At 36.1% G+C, this 23,169-nt stretch overlaps 1 protein-coding gene across 1 annotated transcript; it reads left to right on the forward strand.

Annotated features, from left to right (window-relative positions):
• Positions 1-13: 13 nt before the first annotated feature.
• LOC138335751 (uncharacterized) lies at positions 14-21,758 on the forward strand. The gene is made up of 9 exons (XM_069284915.1): positions 14-57; positions 206-316; positions 1,141-1,304; positions 1,713-1,837; positions 2,814-2,968; positions 3,387-3,447; positions 20,266-20,425; positions 20,844-20,988; positions 21,382-21,758. Exons 2-9 carry the CDS (start codon positions 217-219, stop codon positions 21,585-21,587), a joined length of 1,116 nt encoding a protein of 371 aa, XP_069141016.1. The 5' UTR covers positions 14-57; positions 206-216; the 3' UTR covers positions 21,588-21,758.
• The last annotated feature ends 1,411 nt before the right edge of the window (positions 21,759-23,169 follow it).

Genomic DNA, 23,169 nt, shown 5'->3' on the forward strand with positions numbered 1-23,169 from the left:
TAGAGCCAGTGTCCAATATGGCTGACCACTGCATTGGAACATAGATCATGGATACAGGTATGGTACTTTATACAGTTTTCAGTTCTCATGTTGTTTAGCTAGCATATAATTTGATACATCTTAATACAACTTACCTGCTTAGCACTCAATATAACGTTTTTATGACATATTTATATTTATCGGATTTTTATATTCATTTAAACAGTTTGTTGGTGAATGAGGTTCGGATACCACATAACTATGGATACGTTGACCCCATTCCTTTTTGTAATGACGTGTCTAATGTTTGCTCATGCACAAACGTATGATCCCACATGTAAGTATGTATATCCTTCCCTGGGTCAATAATGTTCTCATCTAAAGTAAATCAACATTGGTCATTATAGTAAACTCTGTTAATTGCTGAATTAATTACATGTACATCTGCTATCTCTTTATTTGGCACATGTAATAGTTTTGAGAAATTCAATTTCTAAATTCAGGTTTCTTACCATAAATCATAATTTCACTTAAATTTTAGAAATTCTACATCCATAAATAAGAATAGTCAAAAGGAGCTTCTTGTTGAACTAAATTTTGTAAATGAATAACCTAAAAGTATATTGTCAGTAGGATGGTGTTCTGTGGTAATTCTCTATCAGATAACAATGTAGCTTTGCCCAATTTAATATATTGAGTATTCTGCACTTTCCGTCAGTTTAAGAATTTTTGAATTTATGCTGGGTCACTCTCTATCAGAAATATTTTCACCTAAAGTATTACTGTAAGACTAAATAGCTAGAAGTATGTTTTCATTTTAGCTCTACCACACTATAATATTCTTAGTGTTAGCATTTGATAGCATAAAGTGAGGCAGAATCAAGTGACATGTCAGAGCATGTCACTTGATTCTGTGTGACATTTTATTTTATTTTATTTTAACAGAAGAGATAAGGTAGTTTTTAGAAATATTGAGATAGGGGAAGTCAGTTTTTAATTGTACAAAAAAACATGTGTGAATGATAGTTTATATCAATCCATGTATACGGTATTCATTATCCATATCGACCACTGCTATCGAATGGTCTAAAGATTCACGTGACTTACCAAACGTAATTAACTGGTATGACATACTCATTCATAATTTATATCTCATTATAGTACGTCTCATCAGCTGCACGCGGAGTAATCTCGTCGTCAAGGTTACTGGAGTACAAGAAGGCGGACTTATTTTCATAAAAGGTCAAGGTGAAGACTGTAAACAAGCGACCTCTTCTGCCGAACAGTTTTATGAGTTTGATTTTGCTTCTTGTAACATTAAATGGGTAGGTTTTTGTTTTAATTCAGAAAGGTATGCACATTGATGGAGTCTGTTGTTTTGCAGTTGTCAAGCTATAACTTACGATTGATACTTTATTAATTAATATAAAATGTGAAAAGTAAAAAAAAAAATAAAAAAAATGAAATCTCTCTTAAATAACGAAGTACTCCATATAAAATGATTAGTTAAATATCAAATTATCACACAGAAAAACAATAGTAATGTAATATTGGTTCGAGTTACATTAAACTGAAACTGTACAGGAGAATGTTATGAGAATTTAAGGTACGATAACGTACTGAAGTGTGTCATGATTATTGTTTTATAAGTGATGTTTACCTTCTGATGGTACGATACCCACCAAAAACAGCCATCATTCTGTGTATTTCACTTCGAATTATTTGACTGGCAGGAGAAGACGTTCCGTGTAGTTATCCAGAGGTTGAGTGCGTTCCAGACGGGAGCGGACAAGCAAATCCCTGTCATGTGTATAGCCAACACGGACGACATCGTTGTCAGTAACTTCATTGGCGCTGGGTAAGTAAAATATAATCAATGCGCATTTCACGTTTTTGGCATTTCATCGTTTTTTTTTGGCTACCAAGAGATGTCTCCATTGACTCATCATTTTTGGTAGATGTCGGGAATTGAGCGCCGGTGTATATCTTTTCCCAAGGAGCTCAGCTTTATCCCAACAAAAGTCTTGAACATACTGATCAACCAAATATTATTTATTTTATTGGCAGATAGAAGTTGAGGAAAAACGGCGACTGAATGTTACATATTTTTTTAAGAACCAAGTGTCGGCTGAATCAAAAGATGTGACTAAATTTGGAATCTTTTCTTTTTTCTTCTTTCCTTCATGTCACTCAGTTGTCTTTAAAGCGGGCGTTCACCTTTGTGATGAAGACTATGGGCTCTATGTCCTATCACACACTAAAGAATTTACAATAAACTGTCTCTACCTTTGGTTAGAGTTAGCATTCGAGGAAGTAACGTCTAATTCCTTAGTTATAATGTAACCTGATGCAGTGGGCTGTAATGTGTATAAAAGATAGTATGTTTCTACCACATTTATAAAACACGCGATGACCTTTTACAGGTCATCTCAAAATTATCGAGCTGTTAATGGGGTGTTAAAACGATAAACGTTTCATTTGCAGTTGGTTTGCATTTGTTTTTGCAAGTTGTTCCTCAAAGGTTTTCGCAACAGGTTATTCAAAGCGACTCCTGCTATATCATTTAAATGATAGACCGAATGGTGATAAAACAGAAATAGAGAGTAAAGGATGTTTTTTAATATTTTTATATCAATATTTGTTACATTTTTGTGATATCAGTTTGCGAATACAGCAAAATATCTTGATTATACACGCTTAACAGATAAAGGAGCTCAAAAGTTCTCCATGCTGAACTCAGCATAATATCAAATGACTGCAGTATACAACAGGGTGCTGTTATGGACCCTTTCTTATTTTATAGTCTTTGTCAATTAAAACATATCACTCTACAGGGACAAAGACGATGATACCGGACAGAACAGGACCACCAAACCGAAGGCAGCCTTAGCCTTCTACAAGGTCATCACAGGGGAAGAGGTCATGGGGTCAGAGGTCAAACTCACCGATCGGCTGATTTTGACTCTACAGTTAGAAGAACAATACACAAGTAAGTCCGGTATTACGCTAACTGTGTCAGTGGGTTTGTTTTTATTGGTAGCATTGGTTTACGTTGATCTGGTTTATAAATAACAATTGACCTCTATAATAAATAATCCAACAATTGTTCTATAGCCTTAAAGCATTCTGAATAAGACTATTATTGGTTTCTTGTTAGTCTTGAAACATTTCGTTGAAGGCAGCGAGAAAGTATACAACTAGATGTCAGAATATTAATATTGTTGTCTCATTAACACGAGTTGTCTTATGACATTTGTCGTTTGTATCTTGTCTCAATAAAACAAGTTTTCAAGTTACACGAGCTTTTGGTATTTTACTGACATCAGTTCTCATGTTTGCTGATATTGGTAAAACACTGAAACACAAAGTCTTTACCAATGCTTTATATTATTTCTAATTGGTTGCAGACGACTTGGATATGAAAGCGAGATATTGCCAGGCAGCCGATATAGTTATCATTGATGATTTGTAAGTATCAAAGTCCGACAAAGTTATCATTGATGGTTTGTAAGTATAAAAATTCCGATATAGTTATCATTGATGGTTTGTAAGTATAAAAATTCCGATATAGTTATCGTTGATGATTTGTAAGTATCAAAGTCCGACAAAGTTATCATTGATGATTTGTAACTATCAAAGTCCGACATAGTTATCATTGATGATTTGTAAGTATCAAAGTCCGACAAAGTTATCATTGATGATTTGTAAGTATCAAAGTCCGACATAGTTATCATTGATGATTTGTATCAAAGTCCGTTATGATTGATGATTTGTAAGTATCAAAGTCCGACAAAGTTATCATTGATGATTTGTAAGTATCAAAGTCCGACATAGTTATCATTGATGATTTGTAAGTATCAAAGTCCTACATAGTTATCATTGATGATTTGTAAGTATCAAAGTCCGACAAAGTTATCATTGATGATTTGTAATTATTAAAGTCCGACATAGTTATCATTGATGATTTGTAAGTATCAAAGTCCGACAAAGTTATCATTGATGATGTGTAACTATTAAAGTCCGACAAAGTTATCATTGATGATGTGTAACTATTAAAGTCCGACATAGTTATCATTGATGATTTGTAACTATTAAAGTCCGACATAATTATCATTGATGATTTGTAATTATTAAAGTCCGACATAGTTATCATTGATGATTTGTAAGTATCAAAGTCCGACAAAGTTATCATTGATGATTTGTAAGTATCAAAGTCCGACAAAGTTATCATTGATGATTTGTAAGTATCAAAGTCCGACAAAGTTATCATTGATGATTTGTAAGTATCAAAGTCCGACAAAGTTATCATTGATGATTTGTAAGTATCAAAGTCCTACAAAGTTATCATTGATGATTTGTAAGTATCAAAGTCCGACATAGTTATCATTGATGATTTGTAAGTATCAAAGTCCGACAAAGTTATCATTGATGATTTGTAATTATTAAAGTCCGACAAAGTTATCATTGATGATTTGTAAGTATCAAAGTCCTACAAAGTTATCATTGATGATTTGTAAGTATCAAAGTCCGACATAGTTATCATTGATGATTTGTAAGTATCAAAGTCCGACATAGTTATCATTGATGATTTGTAAGTATCAAAGTCCGACATAGTTATCATTGATGATTTGTAAGTATCAAAGTCCGACATAGTTATCATTGATGATTTGTAAGTATTCAAAGTCCGACATAGTTATCATTGATGATTTGTAAGTATCAAAGTCCGACATAGTTATCATTGATGATTTGTAAGTATCAAAGTCCGACATAGTTATCATTGATGATTTGTAAGTATCAAAGTCCGACATAGTTATCATTGATGATTTGTAAGTATCAAAGTCCGACATAGTTATCATTGATGATTTGTAAGTATCAAAGTCCGACATAGTTATCATTGATGATTTGTAAGTATCAAAGTCCTACAAAGTTATCATTGATGATTTGTAAGTATCAAAGTCCGACATAGTTATCATTGATGATTTGTAAGTATCAAAGTCCGACATAGTTATCATTGATGATTTGTAAGTATCAAAGTCCGACATAGTTATCATTGATGATTTGTAAGTATAAAAAGTCCGACATAGTTATCATTGATGATTTGTAAGTATCAAAGTCCGACAAAGTTATCATTGATGGTTTGTAAGTATCAAAAGTCCGACATAGTTATCATTGATGATTTGTAAGTATCAAAGTCCGACATAGTTATCATTGATGATTTGTAAGTATCAAAGTCCGACATAGTTATCATTGATGATTTGTAAGTATCAAAGTCCGACATAGTTATCATTGATGATTTGTAAGTATCAAAGTCCGACAAAGTTATCATTGATGATTTGTAAGTATCAAAGTCCACATAGTTATCATTGATGATTTGTAAGTATCAAAGTCCGACATAGTTATCATTGATGATTTGTAAGTATCAAAGTCCGACATAGTTATCATTGATGATTTGTAAGTATCAAAGTCCGACATAGTTATCATTGATGATTTGTAAGTATCAAAGTCCGACATAGTTATCATTGATGATTTGTAAGTATCAAAGTCCGACATAGTTATCATTGATGATTTGTAAGTATCAAAGTCCGACATAGTTATCATTGATGATTTGTAAGTATCAAAGTCCGACATAGTTATCATTGATGATTTGTAAGTATCAAAGTCCGACATAGTTATCATTGATGATTTGTAAGTATCAAAGTCCGACATAGTTATCATTGATGATTTGTAAGTATCAAAGTCCGACATAGTTATCATTGATGATTTGTAAGTATCAAAGTCCGACATAGTTATCATTGATGATTTGTAAGTATCAAAGTCCGACATAGTTATCATTGATGATTTGTAAGTATCAAAGTCCGACATAGTTATCATTGATGGTTTGTAAGTATAAAAAGTCCGACATAGTTATCATTGATGATTTGTAAGTATCAAAGTCCGACATAGTTATCATTGATGATTTGTAAGTATCAAAGTCCGACATAGTTATCATTGATGATTTGTAAGTATCAAAGTCCGACATAGTTATCATTGATGATTTGTAAGTATCGAAGTCAGACATAGTTATCATTGATGATTTTTGTAAGTATCAAAGTCCGACATAGTTATCATTGATGATTTGTAAGTATCAAAGTCCGACATAGTTATCATTGATGATTTGTAAGTATCGAAGTCCGACATAGTTATCATTGATGATTTGTAAGTATCAAAGTCCGACATAGTTATCATTGATGATTTGTAAGTATCAAAGTCCTACATAGTTATCATTGATATTTTGTAAGTATTTAAAGTCCGACAAAGTTATCATTGATGATTTGTAATTATTAAAGTCCGACAATAGTTATCATTGATGATTTGTAAGTATCAAAGTCCGACAAAGTTATCATTGATGATTTGTAAAGTATCAAAGTCCGACATAGTTATCATTGATGATTTGTATATAAATCGACAAGTTATCATTGATGATTTGTAATATCAAAGTCCGACATAGTTATCATTGATGATTTGTAATTATCAAAGTCCGACATAGTTATCATTGATGATTTGTAATATCAAAGTCCGACAAGTTATCATTGATGATTTGTAAGTATAAAGTCCGACATAGTTATCATTGATGATTTGTAAGTTTTATTAAAGTCGACATAGTTATCATTGATGATTTGTAAGTATCAAAGTCCGACATAGTTATCATTGATGATTTGTAAGTATCAAAGTCCGACATAGTTATCATTGATGATTTGTAAGTATCAAAGTCCGACATAGTTATCATTGATGATTTGTAAGTATCAAAGTCCGACATAGTTATCATTGATGATTTGTAAGTATCAAAGTCCGACATAGTTATCATTGATGATTTGTAAGTATCAAAGTCCGACATAGTTATCATTGATGATTTGTAAGTATCAAAGTCCGACATAGTTATCATTGATGATTGATGATTTGTAAGTATCAAAGTCCGACATAGTTATCATTGATGATTTGTAAGTATCAAAGTCCGACATAGTTATCATTGATGATTTGTAAGTATCAAAGTCCGACATAGTTATCATTGATGATTTGTAAGTATCAAAGTCCGACAAAGTTATCATTGATGGTTTGTAAGTATCAAAGTCCGACATAGTTATCATTGATGATTTGTAAGTATCAAAGTCCGACAAAGTTATCATTGATGATTTGTAAGTATCAAAGTCCGACATAGTTATCATTGATGATTTGTAAGTATCAAAGTCCGACATAGTTATCATTGATGATTTGTAAGTATCAAAGTCCGACAAAGTTATCATTGATGATTTGTAAGTATCAAAGTCCGACATAGTTATCATTGATGATTTGTAAGTATCAAAGTCCGACATAGTTATCATTGATGATTTGTAAGTATCAAAGTCCGACATAGTTATCATTGATGATTTGTAAGTATCAAAGTCCGACATAGTTATCATTGATATTTTGTAAGTATCAATGTCCGACATAGTTATCATTGATGATTTGTAAGTATCAAAGTCCGACATAGTTATCATTGATGATTTGTAAGTATCAAAGTCCGACATAGTTATCATTGATGATTTGTAAGTATCAAAGTCCGACATAGTTATCATTGATGATTTGTAAGTATCAAAGTCCGACATAGTTATCATTGATGATTTGTAAGTATCAAAGTCCGACATAGTTATCATTGATGATTTGTAAGTATCAAAGTCCGACATAGTTATCATTGATGATTTGTAAGTATCAAAGTCCGACAAAGTTATCATTGATGATTTGTAAGTATCAAAGTCCGACATAGTTATCATTGATGATTTGTAAGTATCAAAGTCCGACATAGTTATCATTGATGATTTGTAAGTATCAAAGTCCGACATAGTTATCATTGATGATTTGTAAGTATCAAAGTCCTACATAGTTATCATTGATGATTTGTAAGTATCAAAGTCCGACATAGTTATCATTGATGATTTGTAAGTATCAAAGTCCGACATAGTTATCATTGATGATTTGTAAGTATCAAAGTCCGACATAGTTATCATTGATGATTTGTAAGTATCAAAGTCCGACATAGTTATCATTGATGATTTGTAAGTATCAAAGTCCGACATAGTTATCATTGATGATTTGTAAGTATCAAAGTCCGACATAGTTATCATTGATGATTTGTAAGTATCAAAGTCCGACATAGTTATCATTGATGATTTGTAAGTATCAAAGTCCGACATAGTTATCATTGATGATTTGTAAGTATCAAAGTCCGACATAGTTATCATTGATGATTTGTAAGTATCAAAGTCCGACATAGTTATCATTGATGATTTGTAAGTATCAAAGTCCGACATAGTTATCATTGATGATTTGTAAGTATCAAAGTCCGACATAGTTATCATTGATGATTTGTAAGTATCAAAGTCCGACATAGTTATCATTGATGATTTGTAAGTATCAAAGTCCGACATAGTTATCATTGATGATTTGTAAGTATCAAAGTCCGACATAGTTATCATTGATGATTTGTAAGTATCAAAGTCCGACATAGTTATCATTGATGATTTGTAAGTATCAAAGTCCGACATAGTTATCATTGATGATTTGTAAGTATCAAAGTCCGACATAGTTATCATTGATGATTTGTAAGTATCAAAGTCAGACATAGTTATCATTGATGATTTGTAAGTATCAAAGTCCGACATAGTTATCATTGATGATTTGTAAGTATCAAAGTCCGACATAGTTATCATTGATGATTTGTAAGTATCAAAGTCCGACATAGTTATCATTGATGATTTGTAAGTATCAAAGTCCGACATAGTTATCATTGATGATTTGTAAGTATCAAAGTCCGACATAGTTATCATTGATGATTTGTAAGTATCAAAGTCCGACATAGTTATCATTGATGATTTGTAAGTATCAAAGTCCGACATAGTTATCATTGATGATTTGTAAGTATCAAAGTCCGACATAGTTATCATTGATGATTTGTAAGTATCAAAGTCCGACATAGTTATCATTGATGATTTGTAAGTATCAAAGTCCTACATAGTTATCATTGATATTTTGTAAGTATCAAAGTCCGACATAGTTATCATTGATGATTTGTAAGTATCAAAGTCCGACATAGTTATCATTGATGATTTGTAAGTATCAAAGTCCGACATAGTTATCATTGATGATTTGTAAGTATCAAAGTCGACATAGTTATCATTGATGATTTGTAAGTATCAAAGTCCGACATAGTTATCATTGATGATTTGTAAGTATCAAAGTCAGACATAGTTTATCATTGATGATTTGTAAGTATCAAAGTCCGACATAGTTATCATTGATGATTTGTAAGTATCAAAGTCCGACATAGTTATCATTGATGATTTGTAAGTATCAAAGTCCTACATAGTTATCATTGATGATTTGTAAGTATCAAAGTCCTACATAGTTATCATTGATGATTTGTAAGTATCAAAGTCCGACATAGTTATCATTGATGATTTGTAAGTATCAAAGTCCGACATAGTTATCATTGATGATTTGTAAGTATCAAAGTCCGACATAGTTATCATTGATGATTTGTAAGTATCAAAGTCCGACAAAGTTATCATTGATGATTTGTAAGTATCAAAGTCCTACAAAGTTATCATTGATGATTTGTAAGTATCAAAGTCCGACATAGTTATCATTGATGATTTGTAAGTATCAAAGTCCTACATAGTTATCATTGATGATTTGTAAGTATCAAAGTCCGACATAGTTATCATTGATGATTTGTAAGTATCAAAGTCCGACATAGTTATCATTGATGATTTGTAAGTATCAAAGTCCGACATAGTTATCATTGATGATTTGTAAGTATCAAAGTCCGACAAAGTTATCATTGATGATTTGTAAGTATCAAAGTCCTACAAAGTTATCATTGATGATTTGTAAGTATCAAAGTCCGACATAGTTATCATTGATGATTTGTAAGTATCAAAGTCCGACATAGTTATCATTGATGATTTGTAAGTATCAAAGTCCTACATAGTTATCATTGATGATTTGTAAGTATCAAAGTCCGACATAGTTATCATTGATGATTTGTAAGTATCAAAGTCCGACATAGTTATCATTGATGATTTGTAAGTATCAAAGTCCGACATAGTTATCATTGATGATTTGTAAGTATCAAAGTCCGACATAGTTATCATTGATGATTTGTAAGTATCAAAGTCCGACATAGTTATCATTGATGATTTGTAAGTATCAAAGTCCGACATAGTTATCATTGATGATTTTGTAAGTATCAAAGTCCGACATAGTTATCATTGATGATTTGTAAGTATCAAAGTCCGACATAGTTATCATTGATGATTTGTAAGTATCAAAGTCCGACATAGTTATCATTGATGATTTGTAAGTATCAAAGTCCGACAAAGTTATCATTGATGATTTGTAAGTATCAAAGTCCGACATAGTTATCATTGATGATTTGTAAGTATCAAAGTCCGACATAGTTATCATTGAGATTTTTTATCATTGACATGTTATCATTGATGTAATTGTATCAAAGTCCGACACATAGTTATCATTGATGATTTGTAAGTATCAAAGTCCGACATAGTTATCATTGATGATTTGTAAGTATCAAAGTCCGACATAGTTATCATTGATGATTTAGTAATTTGTAAGTATCAAAGTCCGACAAAGTTATCATTGATGATTTGTAAGTATCAAAGTCCGACATAGTTATCATTGATGATTTGTAAGTATCAAAGTCCGACATAGTTATCATTGATGATTTGTAAGTATCAAAGTCCGACATAGTTATCATTGATGATTTGTAAGTATCAAAGTCCGACATAGTTATCATTGATGATTTGTAAGTATCAAAGTCCGACATAGTTATCATTGATGATTTGTAAGTATCAAAGTCCGACAAAGTTATCATTGATGATTTGTAAGTATCAAAGTCCGACATAGTTATCATTGATGATTTGTAAGTATCAAAGTCCGACATAGTTATCATTGATGATTTGTAAGTATCAAAGTCCGACATAGTTATCATTGATGATTTGTAAGTATCAAAGTCCTACATAGTTATCATTGATGATTTGTAAGTATCAAAGTCCTACATAGTTATCATTGATGATTTGTAAGTATCAAAGTCTCGACATAGTTATCATTGATGATTTGTAAGTATCAAAGTCCGACAAAAGTTATCATTGATGATTTGTAAGTATCAAAGTCCGACATAGTTATCATTGATGATTTGTAAGTATCAAAGTCCGACATAGTTATCATTGATGATTTGTAAGTATCAAAGTCCGACATAGTTATCATTGATGATTTGTAAGTATCAAAGTCCTACATAGTTATCATTGATGATTTGTAAGTATCAAAGTCCGACATAGTTATCATTGATGATTTGTAAGTATCAAAGTCCGACATAGTTATCATTGATGATTTGTAAGTATCAAAGTCCGACATAGTTATCATTGATGATTTGTAAGTATCAAAGTCCGACATAGTTATCATTGATGATTTGTAAGTATCAAAGTCCGACATAGTTATCATTGATGATTTGTAAGTATCAAAGTCCGACATAGTTATCATTGATGATTTGTAAGTATCAAAGTCCGACATAGTTATCATTGATGATTTGTAAGTATCAAAGTCCGACATAGTTATCATTGATGATTTGTAAGTATCAAAGTCCAGACATTAGTTATCAATTGATGATTTGTAAGTATCAAAGTCAGACATAGTTATCATTGATGATTTGTAAGTATCAAAGTATCAAAGTCCTACATAGTTATCATTGATGATTTGTAAGTATCAAAGTCAGACATAGTTATCATTGATGATTTGTAAGTATCAAAGTCCGACATAGTTATCATTGATGGTTTGTAAGTATCAAATCCGACATAGTTATCATTGATAATTTGTAAGTATCAAAGTCCGACAAAGTTATCATTGATCATTTGTAACTATCAAAGTCCGACATAAGTTATCATTGATGGTTTGTAAGTATCAAAGTCCGACAAGTTATCATTGATGATTTGTAAGTATCAAAGTCCGACAAAGTTATCATTGATGATTTGTAATATCAAAGTCCGACATAGTTATCATTGATGTTTGTAAGTATCAAAGTCCGACAAAGTTATCATTGATGATTTGTAAGTATCAAAAGTCCGACATAGTTATCATTGATGATTTGTAAGTATCAAAGTCCGACATAGTTATCATTGATGATTTGTAAGTATCAAAGTCCGACATAGTTATCATTGATGATTTGTAAGTATCAAAGTCCGACATAGTTATCATTGATGATTTGTAAGTATCAAAGTCCGACATAGTTATCATTGATGATTTGTAAGTATCAAAGTCCGACATAATTATCATTGATTTTGTAAGTATCAAAGTCCGATGTTATGATCATGACCCCTGATATTTGTAAGTATCAGTCGACATTATCATGATGGTTTGTAAGTATCAAAGTGGACACTCTGAGGTGTTGATCAGTGGACACCTCTGAGGTTTGTTATGATCAGTGGACACCTCTGAGGTTTGTTATGATCATGGACACCTCTGAGGTTTGTTATGATCAATGGACACCTCTGAGGTTTGTTATGATCAGTGGACACCTCTGAGGTTTGTTATGATCAGTGGACACCTCTGAGGTTTGTTATGTTCAATTGATGAGGTTTGTTATGATCAATGGACACCTCTGAGGTTTGTTATGATCAATGGACACCTCTGAGGTTTGTTATGATCAATGGACACCTCTGAGGTTTGTTATGATCAGTGGACACCTCTGAGGTTTGTTATGATCAATGGACACCTCTGAGGTTTGTTATGATCAGTGGACACCTCTGAGGTTTGTTATGATCAGTGGACACCTCTGAGGTTTGTTATGATCAGTGGACACCTCTGAGGTTTGTTATGATCAGTGGACACCTCTGAGGTTTGTTATGATCAGTGGACACCTCTGAGGTTTGTTATGATAAGTGGACACCTCTGAGGTTTGTTATGATCAGTGGACACCTCTGAGGTTTGTTATGATCAAGTGGACACCTCTGAGGTTTGTTATGATCATGGACACCTCTGAGGTTTGTTATGATAAGTGGACACCTCTGAGGTTTGTTATGATCAGTGGACACCTCTGAGGTTTGTTATGATCAGTGGACACCTCTGAGGTTTGTTATGATCAGTGGACACCTCTGAGGTTTGTTATGATCAGTGGACACCTCTGAGGTTTGTTATGATCAGTGGACACCTCTGAGGTTTGTTATGATCAGTGGACACCTCTGAGGTTTGTTATGATCAGTGGACACCTCTGAGGTTTGTTATGATCATGGACACCTCTGATGTTATGATCAGTGGACACCTCTGAGGTTTGTTATGATCAGTGGACACCTCTGAGGTTTGTTATGATCAGTGGACACCTCTGAGGTTTGTTATGATCAGTGGACACCTCTGAGGTTTGTTATGATCAATGGACACCTCTGAGGTTTGTTATGATCAATGGACACCTCTGAGGTTTGTTATGATCAGTGGACACCTCTGAGGTTTGTTATGATCAATGGACACCTCTGAGGTTTGTTATGATCATGGACACCTCTGAGGTTTGTTATGATCAGTGGACACCTCTGAGGTTTGTTATGATCAGTGGACACCTCTGAGGTTTGTTATGATCAGTGGACACCTCTGAGGTTTGTTATGATCAGTGGACACCTCTGAGGTTTGTTATGATCATGGACACCTCTGAGGTTTGTTATGATCAGTGGACACCTCTGAGGTTTGTTATGATCAATGGACACCTCTGAGGTTTGTTATGATCAGTGGACACCTCTGAGGTTTGTTATGATCAGTGGACACCTCTGAGGTTTGTTATGATCAGTGGACACCTCTGAGGTTTGTTATGATCAATGGACACCTCTGAGGTTTGTTATGATCAATGGACACCTCTGAGGTTTGTTATGATCAATGGACACCTCTGAGGTTTGTTATGATCAATGGACACCTCTGAGGTTTGTTATGATCAATGGACACCTCTGAGGTTTGTTATGATCAGTGGACACCTCTGAGGTTTGTTATGATCAATGGACACCTCTGAGGTTTGTTATGATCAGTGGACACCTCTGAGGTTTGTTATGATCAATGGACACCTCTGAGGTTTGTTATGATCAGTGGACACCTCTGAGGTTTGTTATGATCAATGGACACCTCTGAGGTTTGTTATGATCAATGGACACCTCTGAGGTTTGTTATGATCAATGGACACCTCTGAGGTTTGTTATGATCAATGGACACCTCTGAGGTTTGTTATGATCAATGGACACCTCTGAGGTTTGTTATGATCAGTGGACACCTCTGAGGTTTGTTATGATCAGTGGACACCTCTGAGGTTTATGTTATGATCAGTGGACACCTCTGAGGTTTGTTATGATCAGTGGACACCTCTGAGGTTTGTTATGATCAATGGACACCTCTGAGGTTTGTTATGATCAATGGACACCTCTGAGGTTTGTTATGATCAATGGACACCTCTGAGGTTTGTTATGATCAATGGACACCTCTGAGGTTTGTTATGATCAATGGACACCTCTGAGGTTTGTTATGATCAATGGACACCTCTGAGGTTTGTTATGATCAATGGACACCTCTGAGGTTTGTTATGATCAGTGGACACCTCTGAGGTTTGTTATGATCAATGGACACCTCTGAGGTTTGTTATGATCAATGGACACCTCTGAGGTTTGTTATGATCAGTGGACACCTCTGAGGTTTGTTATGATCAGTGGACACCTCTGAGGTTTGTTATGATCAGTGGACACCTCTGAGGTTTGTTATGATCAGTGGACACCTCTGAGGTTTGTTATGATCAATGGACACCTCTGAGGTTTGTTATGATCAATGGACACCTCTGAGGTTTGTTATGATCATGGACACCTCTGAGGTTTGTTATGATCAATGGACACCTCTGAGGTTTGTTATGATCATGGACACCTCTGAGTGTTTTTGTTATTATGATCAGTGGACACCTCTGAGGTTTGTTATGATCAGTGGACACCTCTGAGGTTTGTTATGATCAATGGACACCTCTGAGGTTTGTTATGATCAATGGACACCTCTGAGGTTTGTTATGATCAATGGACACCTCTGAGGTTTGTTATGATCAGTGGACACCTCTGAGGTTTGTTATGATCATGGACACCTCTGAGGTTTGTTATGATCAGTGGACACCTCTGAGGTTTGTTATGATCAATGGACACCTCTGAGGTTTGTTATGATCAATGGACACCTCTGAGGTTTGTTATGATCAGTGGACACCTCTGAGGTTTGTTATGATCAGTGGACACCTCTGAGGTTTGTTATGATCAGTGGACACCTCTGAGGTTTGTTATGATCAATGGACACCTCTGAGGTTTGTTATGATCAATGGACACTCTCCGAGAGTTTGTTATGATCAGTGGACACCTCTGAGGTTTGTTATGATCAATGGACACCTCTGAGGTTTGTTATGATCAGTGGACACCTCTGAGGTTTGTTATGATCAATGGACACCTCTGAGGTTTGTTATGATCAGTGGACACCTCTGAGGTTTGTTATGATCAATGGACACCTCTGAGGTTTGTTATGATCAGTGGACACCTCTGAGGTTTGTTATGATCAGTGGACACCTCTGAGGTTTGTTATGATCAATGGACACCTCTGAGGTTTGTTATGATCAATGGACACCTCTGAGGTTTGTTATGATCAGTGGACACCTCTGAGGTTTGTTATGATCAATGGACACCTCTGAGGTTTGTTATGATCAGTGGACACCTCTGAGGTTTGTTATGATCAATGGACACCTCTGAGGTTTGTTATGATCAATGGACACCTCTGAGGTTTGTTATGATCAGTGGACACCTCTGAGGTTTGTTATGATCAATGGACACCTCTGAGGTTTGTTATGATCAGTGGACACCTCTGAGGTTTGTTATGATCAGTGGACACCTCTGAGGATTTGTTATGATCAATGGACACCTCTGAGGTTTGTTATGATCAGTGGACACCTCTGAGGTTTGTTATGATCAGTGGACACCTCTGAGGTTTATGATCAGTGGACACCTCTGAGGTTTGTTATGATCATGGACACCTCTGAGGTTTGTTATGATCAGTGGACACCTCTGAGGTTTGTTATGATCAATGGACACCTCTCTGAGGTTTGTTATGATCAATGGACACCTCTGAGGTTTGTTATGATCAGTGGACACCTCTGAGGTTTGTTATGATCAGTGGACACCTCTGAGGTTTGTTATGATCAGTGGACACCTCTGAGGTTTGTTATGATCAGTGGACACCTCTGAGGTTTGTTATGATCAATGGACACCTCTGAGGTTTGTTATGATCAATGGACACCTCTGAGGTTTGTTATGATCAATGGACACCTCTGAGGTTTGTTATGATCAGTGGACACCTCTGAGGTTTGTTATGATCAATGGACACCTCTGAGGTTTGTTATGATCAATGGACACCTCTGAGGTTTGTTATGATCAGTGGACACCTCTGAGGTTTGTTATGATCAATGGACACCTCTGAGGTTTTGTTATGATCAATGGACACCTCTGAGGTTTGTTATGATCAATGGACACCTCTGAGGTTTGTTATGATCAGTGGACACCTCTGAGGTTTGTTATGATCATGGACACCTCTGAGGTTTGTTATGATCAATGGACACCTCTGAGGTTTGTTATGATCAGTGGACACCTCTGAGGTTTGTTATGATCAGTGGACACCTCTGAGGTTTGTTATGATCAGTGGACACCTCTGAGGTTTGTTATGATCAGTGGACACCTCTGAGGTTTGTTATGATCATGGACACCTCTGAGGTTTGTTATGATCAGTGGACACCTCTGAGGTTTGTTATGATCAGTGGACACCTCTGAGGTTTGTTATGATCAGTGGACACCTCTGAGGTTTGTTATGATCAGTGGACACCTCTGAGGTTTGTTATGATCAGTGGACACCTCTGAGGTTTGTTATGATCAGTGGACACCTCTGAGGTTTGTTATGATCAGTGGACACCTCTGAGGTTTGTTATGATCAGTGGACACACCTCTGAGGTTTGTTATGATCAATGGACACCTCTGAGGTTTGTTATGATCAATGGACACCTCTGAGGTTTGTTATGATCAGTGGACACCTCTGAGGTTTGTTATGATCAGTGGACACCTCTGAGGTTTGTTATGATCAATGGACACCTCTGAGGTTTGTTATGATCAGTGGACACCTCTGAGGTTTGTTATGATCAGTGGACACCTCTGAGGTTTGTTATGATCAGTGGACACCTCTGAGGTTTGTTATGATCAGTGGACACCTCTGAGGTTTGTTATGATCAATGGACACCTCTGAGGTTTGTTATGATCAGTGGACACCTCTGAGGTTTGTTATGATCAGTGGACACCTCTGAGGTTTGTTATGATCAGTGGACACCTCTGAGGTTTGTTATGATCAGTGGACACCTCTGAGGTTTATGATCAGTGGACACCTCTAAGGTTTGTTATGATCAATGGACACCTCTGAGGTTTGTTATGATCAGTGGACACCTCTGAGGTTTGTTATGATCAGTGGACACCTCTGAGGTTTGTTATGATCAGTGGACACCTCTGAGGTTTGTTATGATCAGTGGACACCTCTGAGGTTTGTTATGATCAGTGGACACCTCTGAGGTTTGTTATGATCAGTGGACACCTCTGAGGTTTGTTATGATCAGTGGACACCTCTGAGGTTTGTTATGATCAGTGGACACCTCTGAGGTTTGTTATGATCAGTGGACACCTCTGAGGTTTGTTATGATCAGTGGACACCTCTGAGGTTTGTTATGATCAGTGGACACCTCTGAGGTTTGTTATGATCAGTGGACACCTCTGAGGTTTGTTATGATCAGTGGACACCTCTGAGGTTTGTTATGATCAGTGGACACCTCTGAGGTTTGTTATGATCAGTGGACACCTCTGAGGTTTGTTATGATCAGTGGACACCTCTGAGGTTTGTTATGATCAATGGACACCTCTGAGGTTTGTTATGATCAGTGGACACCTCTGAGGTTTGTTATGATCAATGGACACCTCTGAGGTTTGTTATGATCAGTGGACACCTCTGAGGTTTGTTATGATCAGTGGACACCTCTGAGGTTTGTTATGATCAATGGACACCTCTGAGGTTTGTTATGATCAGTGGACACCTCTGAGGTTTGTTATGATCAGTGGACACCTCTGAGGTTTGTTATGATCATGGACACCTCTGAGGTTTGTTATGATCAGTGGACACCTCTGAGGTTTGTTATGATCAGTGGACACCTCTGAGGTTTGTTATGATCAATGGACGCCTCTGAGGTTTGTTATGATCAATGGACACCTCTGAGGTTTGTTATGATAATGGACACCTCTGAGGTTTGTTATGATCAATGGACACCTCTGAGGTTTGTTATGATCAGTGGACACCTCTGAGGTTTGTTATGATCAATGGACACCTCTGAGGTTTGTTATGATCAGTGGACACCTCTGAGGTTTGTTATGATCAATGGACACCTCTGAGGTTTGTTATGATCAGTGGACACCTCTGAGGTTTGTTATGATCAGTGGACACCTCTGAGGTTTGTTATGATCAGTGGACACCTCTGAGGTTTGTTATGATCAATGGACACCTCTGAGGTTTGTTATGATCAGTGGACACCTCTGAGGTTTGTTATGATCAGTGGACACCTCTGAGGTTTGTTATGATCAGTGGACACCTCTGAGGTTTGTTATGATCAGTGGACACCTCTGAGGTTTGTTATGATCAGTGGACACCTCTGAGGTTTGTTATGATCAGTGGACACCTCTGAGGTTGTTATGATCAGTGGACACCTCTGAGGTTTGTTATGATCAGTGGACACCTCTGAGGTTTGTTATGATCAGTGGACACCTCTGAGGTTTGTTATGATCAGTGGACACCTCTGAGGTTTGTTTATGATCAATGGACACCTCTGAGGTTTGTTATGATCAGTGGACACCTCTGAGGTTTGTTATGATCAGTGGACACCTCTGAGGTTTGTTATGATCAGTGGACACCTCTGAGGTTTGTTATGATCAGTGGACACCTCTGAGGTTTGTTATGATCATGGACACCTCTGAGGTTTGTTATGATCAGTGGACACCTCTGAGGTTTGTTATGATCAGTGGACACCTCTGAGGTTTGTTATGATCATGGACACCTCTGAGGTTTGTTATGATCAGTGGACACCTCTGAGGTTTGTTATGATCAGTGGACACCTCTGAGGTTTGTTATGATCAGTGGACACCTCTGAGGTTTGTTATGATGATCAGTGGACACCTCTGAGGTTTGTTATGATCAATGGACACCTCTGAGGTTTGTTATGATCAGTGGACACCTCTGAGGTTTGTTATGATCAGTGGACACCTCTGAGGTTTGTTATGATCAATGGACACCTCTGAGGTTTGTTATGATCAGTGGATACCTCTGAGGTTTGTTATGATCAGTGGACACCTCTGAGGTTTGTTATGATCAGTGGACACCTCTGAGGTTTGTTATGATCAGTGGACAACTCTGACGTTTGTTATGATCAGTGGACACCTCTGAGGTTTGTTATGATCAGTGGACAACTCTGAGGTTTGTTATGATCAGTGGACATCTCTGAGGTTTGTTATGATCAGTGGACACCTCTGAGGTTTGTTATGATCAGTGGACACCTCTGAGGTTTGTTATGATCAGTGGACACCTCTGAGGTTTGTTATGATCAGTGGACACCTCTGAGGTTTGTTATGATCAGTGGACACCTCTGAGGTTTGTTATGATCAGTGGACAACTCTTAGGTTTGTAATGATACTTTGTTGAAGACTGTTTTATTTTTAGTTAAGTTGATAAACGTTTGTCAGTCATGTTAATTCCATATGGGAATACTTTGTTTCCTTTTTGCGATATGTAAACACTTTTAACTGTGATTTTCGGTTCTGTTGTCTCTATCCTAGAATTAAATCATTAGCAAACATTTGTTTCATCATCGATGCCCGCTATATACAAATCAATGCAAAAAAGGCACGAATGCGTGTTGTTATTTCCAACATTCAGCAATGCCATCAACTTCGCTAATCAAAGTTATTCAGCCGAAATTCAATGCCATGAAACGAACTCACCAGACGCTGAAAAGCTTTGAGCACAAATTGATAGCGCTACGAAAACCTTTTGAAAAATAAACAGATTATACAAATCAACACTTAGATAATAACAGCATGCATATGTAAAATAGCTGTCATATATGGAATTATTTGTCGATTGCAGTTGCGCAGTAGAACCGGAACTATTTGGTAACTTTTGGAAAATAAAACAAGGAACACTTATCAGTGAGTTCGGTGCGTTCCGAACGACCAACTTTGATGGAGGGTCGGTTATGATGAACTTTACCTGTATTCTTCAGCTATGCCAAGGACCATGCGTTCCGGTGAGTTCACGTACTTACTACATGTATTATTAAGTTTGGAGGCGTCCCGAAAACAAATGAAATCTATTTACCAGTTACCGCTACAGACATCCATCTGATATCAAAGATATGCTAATTTTTCTAGAACTATTGACATTTATTCATATACCCTGAATACAGAAATAAGAAAACAATTAATCATTAAATGCTTAAAGGGTATATTTTCATTTGTTGAAGACACCGTTGTTAACATGAACATTTATTGAAGGACAACCCTATATTAGCAACAGTCTGCCTTTTTAATATATATTGTGCTGCTGCCATTTGCTAATAACGGTATTTTGATCCTCTAGACCATATTAGTTATTGGTGATGCGCGAGCATTATTGAAGTATTTCTCATATAAAATTAAAAAATAAATTTCACATTTCAAATCCAGTCTAAATGTGGAGATAGTTACACGGGCTGGGGACGTAAGCGGCGTGACGCACAACTCGGCGGAGGACTTGAGCAGACGACGTACAATGAGGAGACTATTGATGTCGGTGGAGCTGTGAACGTGGTGGAAAAGTACTCAGACATAAGTAGGTACAAATGGTAATCCCTGAGTGTCTTCTGGAGAGTGATATAGCCTGTACGTGTTCAAACAATGTAACAAATGATAGTCACGAATTCTGAAGAAACTAGTACTCATTAAAAATCGTACTATAGATTCTAGTAAATGGCTCGTTGAGACTATGGCAAACTAATCGAATGAAACGAGATCAACAGAACACGAAAACATACTAAAGAATATTTGTTTGTAGTCAGAATACTGCCATAGAAATAAGAAAACACAAGTATTATCGCCAATGGTGAGCATTCAGTGGTAGGATGGAGGTCCATTCCCAAATAGACTTAAAGTTTGCTTTCAAATTATCCCCGATCGATGATTGTATCTGAATTTAATGCCGGGTGTTTCAATTTTGCATTTTCAGAAGTTTTGACGAACGAAGATTTTTGCTGGGACAAATTGGGGATAAGTCTACTAATCACATTCTTGTGCGCATGTGCCATAGGACCATCTGTCGGATGTTTTCTGCTGTACCGGAAGCTACTCATTTGCCAAAAGATGCTTCGGGATGTTACAAAATTCAGCAGGCCAGCATCACAGAAAATGTCGGCCGCAGCTATTCTTAAGTAGAGGTGATACCGACCGTCTGCTAAGTTTTGGATGAAAAATATAAAATAAGTTGTTACTGTGGAAAACGCAACGATGATACACCACTTTATCTCTCTACATGATATGAAATGTAAAATATAAATTAAAGATGAAAGATTCAAAACATATCTTTTCTATTTGTCATTTGATGATTAGCAAAACAATAAAAAATTATAAGCTTTAAAGCATTGCTTCTTGAATGACCATTGCTAGAGTATAACCGGTTATTTTCACGAGTGAAAAAATACTTTACATAGCGTGTGAGTATCTTACGAATAAAATATAAAATTGTATTTGCCATGAAATCCCGGGGATAGTCAGACAGTATGACTGCTTTCAGAGCTAGAATCTACGTTGTAAAATAATATTACACTTAAATAAAATTTCGTCCTATCGAGAAAAGTCAGCTGTATTTGTTAAAATCCGGTCAAGATTTTATATCTATTTGAATGAAGCATGTCATTAATGGAGAAAAGTCACTCCTCCAGAATTCTCGTTCTGCTATCTATTGATAGATCATAAAGGCGACTAAGTTCAGGACACTGCATTTCTCCTTTGGTACTGTTTAAGTTAAACTTTCTTCAAAAAGCTCTAGGTTCTGTCTCCCGGCAAAGACACATAAATTTTAGTCTATAAAAACATTTCGTCACAAACTTTTCGTTCTAAAAAGACCACCTTTCATATCTGTATATGAAGGATGCCATGCGCGTAGCTACCATTGTGTTCCGTACCCCATACATTCACATCATTTTCATATCAAAACTGAATAAGATAACGGGTATGGACAAAATCTATGAAATTAGGTACCGACTGTATACTCAATGGTACCCACTGTATACCAATGGAACCGACTGTATACTCAATGGAACCAATGGTACCGACTGTATACCAATGGTACCGACTGTTTACAATTGGTACCGACTGCATACCAATGGTACCGACTGTATAATCAATGGTACCGACTGTATACCATTGGCACCGACTGTATACTCAATGGTATCGACTGTATTACCAATGGTACCGACTGTATTACCATTTGTATCGACTGTATACTCAATGGTACCGACTGTAATCCCGATGGTATCGACTGTATTCCCAATGGTACCGACTGTATTCCCAATGGTACCGACTGTAAACTCAATGGTATCGACTGTATTACCAATGGTACCCCAATGGTACCGACTGTATACAATGTACCAATGGTACCGACTGTATACTCAAAGGTATCGACTGTATAACCAATGGTACCGACTGTATTCCAAATGGTACCGAATGTATATCATTGGTACCGACTGTATTCCCGATGGTACCGACTGTATTACCAATGGTACCGACTCTATACTCAAAGGTATCGACTGTATAACCAATGGTACCGACTGTATTCCAAATGGTACCGAATGTATATCATTGGTACCGACTGTATTCCCGATGGTACCGACTGTATTACCAATGGTAACGACTGTATTCCCATTGGTACCGACTGTATTCCCAATGGTACCGACTGTATACCATTGGTACCGACTGTATACTCAATGGTATCGACTATATACTCAATGGTACTGAC

The sequence above is a fragment of the Argopecten irradians genome, chromosome 11 (assembly GCF_041381155.1).
Source record: "Argopecten irradians isolate NY chromosome 11, Ai_NY, whole genome shotgun sequence".
NCBI lineage: Eukaryota > Metazoa > Mollusca > Bivalvia > Pectinida > Pectinidae > Argopecten > Argopecten irradians.

Coding starts and splice junctions, on each gene's coding strand:
- LOC138335751 (XM_069284915.1), top strand. CDS start 217: ATGAGGTTCGGATACCACATAACTATGGATACGTTGACCCCATTCCTT. Junction 317..1,140: donor ACAAACGTATGATCCCACAT/GTAAGTATGTAT, acceptor ATCTCATTATAG/TACGTCTCATCAGCTGCACG. Junction 1,305..1,712: donor CTTCTTGTAACATTAAATGG/GTAGGTTTTTGT, acceptor TTTGACTGGCAG/GAGAAGACGTTCCGTGTAGT.